The sequence below is a fragment of the Fukomys damarensis genome, unplaced genomic scaffold (genome assembly GCF_012274545.1).
Source record: "Fukomys damarensis isolate Sample0158 unplaced genomic scaffold, DMR_v1.0_HiC HiC_scaffold_9, whole genome shotgun sequence".
Lineage (NCBI taxonomy): Eukaryota > Metazoa > Chordata > Mammalia > Rodentia > Bathyergidae > Fukomys > Fukomys damarensis.
The window spans coordinates 14,413,990-14,424,741 of NW_022900921.1; the positions used below are offsets into that span (position 1 = coordinate 14,413,990).

General features: G+C 37.5%; 1 protein-coding gene across 2 annotated transcripts in view; it reads left to right on the top strand.

The window, feature by feature from the left end:
* The window catches only part of Gabra6 (gamma-aminobutyric acid type A receptor subunit alpha6), a 14,392-nt gene extending 10,920 nt beyond the window's left edge, over window positions 1-3,472 (top strand). For both annotated transcript variants that reach the window (XM_010622245.1, XM_010622246.1), the window contains exon 9: window positions 3,197-3,472. In XM_010622245.1, the coding sequence (XP_010620547.1) occupies window positions 3,197-3,472 (276 nt within the window). The remainder of the gene's footprint in view (window positions 1-3,196) is intronic.
* Window positions 3,473-10,752: the final 7,280 nt, after the last annotated feature.

A 10,752-nucleotide genomic window follows, 5' to 3' on the forward strand; every position in this document is an offset into this window, starting at 1 on the left:
AAAAAAAAAAAAAAAAAAAAAAAAGAGAGAGAATGTTTTCAAAGAATAAGTGAAATTATGCACACAAATTGCCTTGTGAACAATAAACATTTAGAAATTACACCTATGGTCTAATATACTACTGAATGATATATTAAAATATAACATAACATTATTAAAACTTTGTGTTCCCCTCCCATTCCTTCTTCCTCCAAAAAAATCCTGGAAAATATTCAAACCTTCATTGGCTTGTTGATTAAGTACATTTACTAAAAGTTAACTATATTCTGTGTAGTGAGTAGGCAAAATGAAACACGCAAACTTGAACAGCAGATTTCTTCTAACAAAAAGCAGATTTTTGTGTAAGGAAAGGAGACAAGACATAAGAGATCTAATTATTCTTTGAAGGAAGTATCTGGTAACAATCACTGGAGGTGAACCAAGTATGCAGAAAGGGGTATAAAGACAGGTATAATTACGGATGTCAGGTGGCGCATGAGTTTGCTTTCACAAGAAATGCAGAAAAGCTAAAGATGGAGTGGCCACGCAAGTTATTCCAGGCAAGGAGGAAGTGAAGTAGAAGTAAGTTAAGGAGTGAGAATGTGAAGAACGTGGACATTGCAGATAATAAAAAATCAGGTGAACATTTGGGGAAAAGTTTAATGGAAAATATTAATTACGCTTAACTTCAAAGATAAAAACTTGAAGCTTTGGAAGAGTGAGAATTTCTCATATCTATGTAGCATCTAAATCTTATCACAGGTAAGTGGTAGATATGAAAATATAATGTGGGGATTTCTATCTCTTCTGTTCTCCTTTCCTCTTAACTTATAGGCAATAGAGAATAGGGCAACAAATGAGGACAGGAATAATTCCTTTGGCTTTAATTCCAAGCTAATGCCATTTTCTTTACATTTTTCATAGTAGTTTGTTCTGAATGATGCCTCTTCTCTCTAGACCAGGGTTATTTGGTAATCCTCAGTAAGTCTTTTGTGATGATGCCAAGATTCAGAAACAGCTCTCTTGCTGCACTTCTCTAAAGATGTGAATTAGAGAAAAACAATGCTCTATATGCTTCTGAGGCATTGTTTCACAATCACTGTTTCATTCCAGTAAACCAGGCATGACTGCCTAAAATTGAAAAAAAAAAAAAGAAATGAAGGTTTCAGGCAGGTAGCACATACTATTTAAGATGAGCCTGGAAAGAAAACCTGCTCTGAAGCCTCGCCCTCCTTCTACTCTGTCATGATCTTTGGGAATTTCTAACAGAGGAACGTACTTTAATGATCCAAATGGGTGGAAGCATATGGGTTGTTTGGTGGATGAAAGAGGGGCACATTCCGGTCTTTCAGGAAGATAATATTTCACCAGCATATTTAGTGGATTAAAAATCCAATCAGAATTAAGAAACATATCAGAAAACTGAAAGACAGTTATAAGTTTATCTCTCAGAGAGGCAGCATGAACTGAGACCGATGTATCATTACTCTGGTCCAACTTCACATGGCACAGCCTACGGACTTAGTCCTCAGCTGTCACATATTTTAATAGATAAAAATCACTTATTTTATGTCCAGGATGAGAAAATGAGCCCTTCTACTATTTTAAACTCTTGTCCTCTGAGACCTGTGATTTATTTACTCTCTCCAAAGTGCCTAGCAAAGTCCAAAGGTGATAGATAGGACATTCCTCACTTGAAATTCACCACGGTCATGTCCACATTAGGCATGAATATGCACATTCATGTTTGCTTTGGGTGGAGAGATAGATTTTCTCATGGTATCTCAAAATACACTGGGCTTGACTCTCTGATGATTTCTATTATTTAGCTTCCATGAAACTTCCACAGAAAATCAAAGCAAAATTCAGAAGGGAAAAACGAGAGAAAAAAATTCTTGGGGTTGTTGTTCCTGTGGCCCAAATGTCACCACATCAGCAGGTCATTTTGGTCCCGCAGCTTATTCTGCACAGGGGAAGTGGGCTGTCTCATCCTGTTGCAGCAGGGTGGCTGGCTAAAGCTGTGGGAGTCCACTTACATGAGGAGCATACCCTGCCAGGAAGCAAAGTAGTAATTTTGCTGCCATGGAGGATATAAGACTGTTTTACAAGATCAGGGGTAATGTACAGCCAAGGTTTGAAGGTGGCAGCCCAGCGAGACAACCTGGCCTTGAGGAGAGAGATTGTGATAAGCGGCAGACAAGAAAAGAGAGAAATCAGAGGAAAGGCTCCTAGATTCCAGGAGCATGAAAGGAACCCAAATCGGACAGAATCATTTTCTGAGCAAGGCTCACTATTTTAGAGATAAGAGCATGTTGGGATGAAATAAGCACTGACATTGACCCCTGGGTAATACTGGTAGCAGTGTGACCATAGCAAGGCATTTTCCCTTTCTGAAACCCAGCCAGCTCACTTGTCAGTTGATGCATGAAACATCTCTTTGAAGACTAACCTAGACTGCTGTATGATTTCAGTAGAGCAGAAAATGTCTGTAACGAGAGAAAAGCATGTGCAACAATTTCAGAGTTAGTAAATGGATCACTCGGGGGAAACAATGAGTAGAGATGAGTAGAGAAGCTCTGACCGGAAAGTAGAAGGCTTGCAAGAGAAAACTTCCGGGAGAAGAGGGAGACATATTTCAAGGCATGAGCGATCACCTCCCTCAACGTAAGGCTCTTTATACGCTTGGGTACTGGCCTGTGATATTCCTTAGATCTTTGCTCTTTGTCTACGATTTCAACTTCTTTACATTGTATGACTAAGAAGATAGAAGCCAGTAACATTTCCAGAAGAATAGTGTCAACGAGCTGAACTGCAGTTTTCTTATACTAATTGTTCACATACTCCAAATTGGGATCGGTGCCCCAGTGCCGCATGATTTCCCTCATCTACTTCCCTAGGGCTTGTTCATTCATAACTACAGGGTAAATGTACCTTTGCATCCCAGTTAGCCTTTTCCTGAGGCACAGAACATGCTTGATATCCATTAATGGTGTACTGAATTTAGGATGTCAGGTGGAAGCAAAGCACTTTTTAAAAAAATGTATTTTGACCCTTTTTTGGACAAGCAGCACCATCAAATGCTATCAATAATTTTCTGATGTTTTACTTTACACATTAAGTAGTTAGTTATAACTATGTGGCAGAGGTGAAAAAAGAACAGACTAATTACTGATCTCTATTCTTTTTCCTTCGCTGATCTGTACCTATTTTTCCACAGCGCTCCGATTCCAAGTATCATGTGAAGAAAAGAATCACCTCCCTGACTTTGCCAATCATCCCATCCACTGAGGCCAGCAAAGTTCTCATGGAAGGACCCAATTTTCAGTCAACGCCCGTCACACCCCCACCTGTCTCACCAGGCTTTGGTGACACCAGTAAAATAGACAAGTATTCTCGAATTCTATTCCCGGTTGCATTTGCAGGATTCAACCTTGTATACTGGATAGTTTACCTGTCCAAAGACACAATGGAAGTGAGTAGCAGTGTTGAATAGCTTGCAGCTACGGCAACCTGTATTCTACAAGTTCTTCTTTTCTGTTTTAAAGAATAGCACTGAGACTTGCATAGATATAAAGTCAAAATTGAAAATCTGTAACTCATAGCTTTGAGTGAGCACGTATTGGACAAAAAGCAATAATGCTACCCTTCAAACCTGAGAGCAAAAATTGTTGAAAATAATGTAATTTTTCTGCACTTTAGAGAGAATTTAGAAAGAGGATGAGATAGATTCGGGAAGTATTTGCCACGCTTTGTCTATCACTGTTCAATATTTTTAATTGTCACTGTGAATGACATTTACAAGGCAGATAAAGTAAGAAATGCTAACACTTCAAAATGTTACCTTAAATGTTTATTTTGGCTTAGGTTCCAGGGAGCAAAATATAAATACAGTCCAAATATTTATCAGTAGCTTTATGCAAGCATGTTGGAAGACTTTACACTAGCAAAATGTCTTTCAGTAGCATTGTAAAGCTTATATTGAATTTAGACATTTGCTTTTAACCTAACTGTGCTCTTTTACCTCAAAGAAGTATGCTGTTGTATACATATAAATTATACAGAGATCATAAATTATGTATGCATATGTACTTAGCTTTAGTTATACTGTAATACCGTGTTGTTTTATCTCACCAAGACCTCCTTTTAAAGCAATATGTTTATCGTAATTACATGAGGTTGTAGAAAAGGTAATTTTAAGGAAGACTTGTATATTATGATTATAATTATCTCGCACATATCCCCCCTCCCTAAATACAACGCAAAATAAAACAAAAATAAACATGTTTCTCCGGATCTGATCCTTAACACCAGGGGTAAGAGTTTTCTTAGGTGTTCAAAGATGAACTGTTTATTTCTAGACCAAGAGTAGTGGACTTGGAGATTCTATGAGGTAGGAGATATGACACCCAGCTCTGAAAAGACTCATGTTCATCTTGAAAAATGTCGATTCTTCTTTTCCTCTACTCAGTCTGCCATGAGACGAGGCACTCTTCTCCCTTTCTCCTATACTACTTCTTTGGATGCTTCTTTTAACTCTTGTTCTTGTTCAAATTGTGACTGGGAAGCACGAGCTGGAAGTATCAGAAAACATGCAGTACAGTCCGTCCGAATGGACAAACCCTTCATGGTTGGGACTAAAACATTGTGAGATCGCTCCACAAGCTCAGAGTCCAGAAAGAAATATTTTGAGACCGCAGTTTTTGCCACTGTCTCAGAAAATGTGAACTCATTACAGAGAGGTAACTTCATTGAATCGAGAGCTTGTATGGGACCAAAAGCAATAATGCTACCCTTCAAAACTGAGAGTAAAAATTGCTGAAAATGACATAATTTGTCTGCACGGAAGAGAATTTACTAAAATTGCAGAGGCTGAGACTGGGATCCAACCTCTCTTTCAGCTCCTTTTGCAAGGATCTCAACCCTGTAGGAGACTCGCCTCCGTTCTCTCTTACAGAAGGGTGCAGTCGATCGTATCTCTTGAACGGCCCTTCCATTTTGAACAACTTATATTTTTTAAAACTGTTCTTTCCTTTGTAAATCAATTTGGTGTAATTACACAGGGCATGCTTTTATTTTAGGGAGTGTAATAAATAATGAAGTGTAGGTGTTCATCTTTTTATATGCTACATCACATTCAATCTTCCTTCCATTTCCAGAAAGTACAGACTGCTATTTTCTTCATATAGAAATAAGGAAACAAAGGCACAGAGAAAATGAAGACACTGGTTTGAAATCATATGGCACAGAAGTGCTACAGCTGAGAACCCTACCCAGGCATTGTGAATTCGTAACTCCTTCACTCAAACTTAATTACACCTGTTCTCACCTAACATACTATGACTGTACACTCTCACCCCCTCCACTACCCTCTCCTCCTTTATTTCACTACTTCTTATAAGTTTGCCGCTATTCTGCCACGTCCCTGCCCAACATTCATTCCATAGCATTTTACCCACTCTCTCAGCACTGAGGGAGGGATGGAATGGATAAATGAAACCACTTAAAATAAGTATCAGCATTAGGTTTCTCCCTAATGAAATAATCTTGGAAAATTCATGAAACTTAAAAATGTGTGACTTTTTTCAGAATTCTAGAGAAGGTCATTTTTCAGAGTATGTCATGAGATGGGAGCAGAGGCAAACAATGTCAAAGTTTCCCTCCTCTGATAATTTAGGGAGAGATGTTGAGTCAGAGAAGTTTCTTTTCTGCCAGGCTCCCTACTGCCTTTATTATGATATATTTACATACACTGAATCTTTAACAGTTTGTTAGAGTACCACAATATTTCTACACCCATATTACTATATCTTTTATCATATAATTTTACGCTAATAACATATATCAAATTACTATATCAAAAAGAAATCTTAGCAGTACCATTCACCAGAAAATAATTGGGAAATACCGTACTAGATAGTATTTATACTGTTACCCTCTACTGCACTCTAGTTAAAAAGATAAAGGACTGAATCTCTTAATGGGGACACGACTTACTCCAGTCCTCAGATACCAAATTGTGACTTTAAAATAGAATCTATGCTAGGTACTGCAGTAGAAGGAATTTAAAAGAGAAAGGGCTATAGTTAAGTAAACAACATGGATAAGGTAACTGTAAGAAGTAGACATGAAAGGGAGATTAATTTAACACGATATAGACATTTGGACAAAAGGACTTAGAGTGACTGTCATCTGGGGGAAGGACACCACCTGGACAGTGTTGGTAGCTCAGATCCTAGACCAGAAAACTCCCAGAGCCAGGAATTTCACCCTAAAGGACAGGAGGCCACTAGCTGATCTGGTAGGTCAGATCACGAAAGGAGGGGCTTTCCAGAGCAGAGGTTTAGAACCACTGCTGTTACATTCTCAGAGTTCAGAGGAGAACTCTTGCACGTGTGGGATCAGGCTCTGGAAGATGAGATGTTTGGCTGAAACTGAGAGCCCTGGCTCGAGAGAACAGGGCTGGCTCTTAGAGGGCAAACACCTGGAAGATGGAACCAACTGTGTCCCAGGAGGAAAGCGTCATCGGATAGCAAAACGTGTCAATGAAAAGGATCAAACACTGTTCTTTCCTTGTAACTTCATCTACACAACTGAAAAGAAAGCCTCGTGGCAGAGCAGAAGTAAAAGTTACAGTTTCAGCCCAGCATAACAAAATGGAAGAGAAGGTTGGTTATGGCATTGGCAGACATAATAATTTATTATTATTATTATTATTATTATTATTATTATTATTATTATTATTATTATTTTGGTACCAGGAATGAAACACGGGACCTTGCACTTGCGAGGCAGGTGGGGGAACCACTGAGCTAAATCTCTGGCCCTTGCATAATTATTAACTAGCATATTTAACCCTCTAGTTATTCAGTACCATATGTAGATATACTTCTGTACACATTTATACTTCTTCACAGTCATAAAGCATGATTAATCCTCACATGAACAAAATTACTCATCATTTTTCCCAAAAGGAAATACTTAAAATCCTAAAAGTCACTGTATCTACCTCTATACAACTATCACATTTCTGAGTGATGCTACTTATTCTCCTAATAGAATCATGGTCTTACCTTATCACTCTGTTTATTAAAGATTCATTACTTATCAAAGGTTATCCATTTAAAAAAATACTTAATATAAGAGGTTTTTTCCCACATTGGGGGTTCTCTTCACTCTGTTGGTTTCTCTGGCTGTGCAGAAGCTTTTTTAAAAATTAATTTTATTTCTCCATTTTAGGTACATAATATGATGAAATTCATTATTGGGGTTTATACCTTTCCATGATTTATCTTGGTTCTTATTTTTCCCCCATTCCCCTGCCCTCTGTTCAACCCCTCCACCTCTCCCTATTTACAAAGATTTTGTTTTCATTTTTTTCCCTTTCTCATATTTATTTCTTTCCCTTCTTTCCTTTCCCCTACCCCTTCAACTTCCCCTTCTCATTTGGACCTTTTCTTTCTATTTCACATTACCTATTATACATTTTGATCTTTATTTACATTTTCTGTTTCCTACACCAATGTCTTTAAGAGTTCCACCTAACTTCTTTTCCAGATGGTTTAGCATTTCTGTTTTAATATTTACATCTGTAATTCACTTGGATTTTAGTATAGTGCATGGTGAGAGACATAGGTCTAGCTTTAATCTTTGGCAGGTTGAAAGCCAATTTTTCCAGCACCATTTATTAAAGAGGCTATCTTCCCTAGAGTGAGGGTGTTTGTCTCCTTTGTCAAAAATCAGGTGGTTGAGTGTGTCTGGAGTTGTTTCTGCATCTTCTGATCTGCTCCATTGGTCCTGAGGTCTGTTTCTTTGACAGTACCATGCTGTTTTTATTCACAGTAGCTTTGTAAATAGTTTCAAGTTGGGGACTGTGATGCCCCCTACCTTGTCTTTGTTGCCTACAATTGCTTTTACTATTCTAGGTCTTTTCTTGGTTCCAAATGAATTTTTGGATTGTTTTCTAAAACTCTGTGAAATACATTGCTAGAATTTCAATTGGAATTGCATTGAATCTTTATAGCAGTTTTGGAAGTATGGTCATTTTTGCTATATTTGTTCTTCACAATCTAGAATATATAAATACTTTTTAAAAATCAAACCTCCAAAATTTAAAGACAAAATCCCAAAATAGGCACCTAAAATGAACAGATTTCTCAGTCAAAGTAGAAACAGCCAATAAACATATGAAAAACTGTTCAACATCACTGGTCATTCAAGAGATGCAAATCAAAATAATGCTGAGATTCCACCTTACTCCAGGAAGAATGGTCGCTATCAGGAAGTTAACCAATAACAAATACTGGCAGGACTATGGGGAAAAGGCACTCTTCTCCACTGTTGGTAGGAGTGTAGACTGGTATAACCATTGTAGAAATCAGTGTGGAGATATCTCAAAAAACTAAGACCAAAGGTCCCATTTGACCCAGCTATTCTCCTGCTGGGTATCATCCCAAAAGATTTAAAAGAATTACACCACAGTGATATATGTGCATCCATATTTATAGTGGTAATAAATAAAGTTTGGAAAAAGCCCAATTTCCCATCAACTGAAGACTGGATAAAGAATATGTAGTTGTTTGGTTTTTTAAAAAAAAATAAAATGGAGTACTACTCAGCTATAACGAACGAGATACTAGAGGAACATTTATAGCTAAGTGGATGCATATTGAGGCCATATTTTTCAGTGAAATAAATAGGACACATGTGTAAATATTGAATAGTTTCTGTGATGTGAGAAACTTACAGTGTAAATAGGATCAAAAGGTATAATAGATAATGTGAAATAGAAAGAAAAGCTCCGAAGGGGAAGGGGAAGTGTGGGGTGTAGGGGAAAGGAATGAATATGAGAAAAGGAAAACAATGGAAACAAATTCTTTGTAAAAAGGGAGAAGAGGGACCGGGGATTTAGCTCAGCGGTTCGGCGGCCTGCCTTGCAAGCGCAAGGACCCGAGTTTCTATCCGCGGTACCAAAAAAAAAAAAAAAAAAAAGGGAGAAGTGGAGGGTTTGAAGAGAGGACAGGGGAACAGGGAAAAAATAAGAAGCAACATATATCATATAAAGGTCCAAATTCCCAATGATGAATGTCAGTATAAATTGTATACCTAAAATGTACCAATAAAATTAATTAATGAAAAAAGTCCTCGTTATTAAAAAAAAAATTAAGGGGGAGGAGAGAAAGGAGGAAATAGATGTGTAATGTGCATGTACAAACACTTCATGATGAATGCATTCATTATGTATCGATACATGTACTAATAAAAATAAATTAAATATTAAGGGGACAGGAGAAGAAAGGTAGAAAACAGAGAAGTCAATATAAACAAATATCAACATACTATATATATATGGAAATGCTGCCATAAAAATAAAATATGCATAGTTATTGCAGTGTCCACCTCTGCAATTAGTTACAAAGCTCTAATTGGTATTTATAGCTTTTTTCTTCTACTATCATTTGCTCCCAGGAAGCATCTTGGGTGGTGTATTTAGGGTTCTTTATCCAGCAGTTACGGAAGGGTCTTAATTCCGGAGTGGAAGAATCTCATCACATTCAGGAAGATGCTTCCACAAGCAGAAAATTCTTAGACAGCCTTGAGGTTCTTAGATTTCCAGTCCAATCTGAGTCTACTCAGCCTCTATCGAACCAGTTTCAGCCTCACTTTTCTACCCAATTATGGTCCTGACTTTCTCCTAAGTGGCACGGCAAGTTTAAGGTTTCAATTCATATTGCAGTTGTACAATCAGTATAAAATATGCCCCTGACTTTTGTGAGACGCAATCCTGCAGCGACTGAAAATAAGAGATGCCTGTAATACTGCTATAGAAGCTCTTTTTTCTCTATTATTTGTATATAGAATTAAAAGCCCCGAATGTACTCTTTTCTGTTAGAAGACTTTCTAATCAAAAGAGGCTACGCTGCCACGGTTTGTAACCATCATCATCTCTATCACAAAATGTAAAACATCCTTGGTTCTCAGAGAGCTTCACTATCATTAACTCAAAAGGATTTATTTTGCTTAAATGTGAGGGAATTTCATGTAATGAAGTACTCATGATTTATTTTCCATTGGCAAGAACATCATTACAAGGTGTGATAAAAAACTACAGTGAAATTTATTACAGTAAAAGGTGCATTGCCATTAATCCTTCTCAGAAATCTCCCTGCTGCTCTCAGTACATGTACTCGGTCATTCACTTTTTGAAGCAATTCATGAGTGTTTTCAGTGGCACTGCTGTGCTTACCTTGATAGCCTGAATTAATTCGAGGCATTTTTTTAAATTTTGATTTTGGGGAAGAATCAGAACAATGTCAGATTGGTTAAATATGGTCCATGTGGATTCACTGCAATATTTTATGAGCCTGACTTTTGGCGGGATGGAACACCATACCTACATTTACTGTATTTTTTATCGCACCTCATAAATGTAGTTACAAAAGAAGACATTGAGAACAGCTTCAGCAAGTAGGAAGGATGATGAGATATGTTTGTTGAAAAGACATATTTGAGGGCCATTAGTGGCAGTGTGTCTTTTACTGCAACAATTCTAATTTAAACTCTTACCTGAGTTTGATCACACCTCATATTTCAGTAGAAGCCATGAACATGATCAAATAAATCATAGAGTCTTCTAGTATCAAATACAGTCCAGACAAGAAAATAATCACTCTTAAAAACAACAGGTCAAAGAGAAAGGTGCAGGATTATTTTTTAGTGGAAACATGTGAAGAGGGCATCCACAAAATGGCACTATCTGGGTCATAGTGAGGCGCT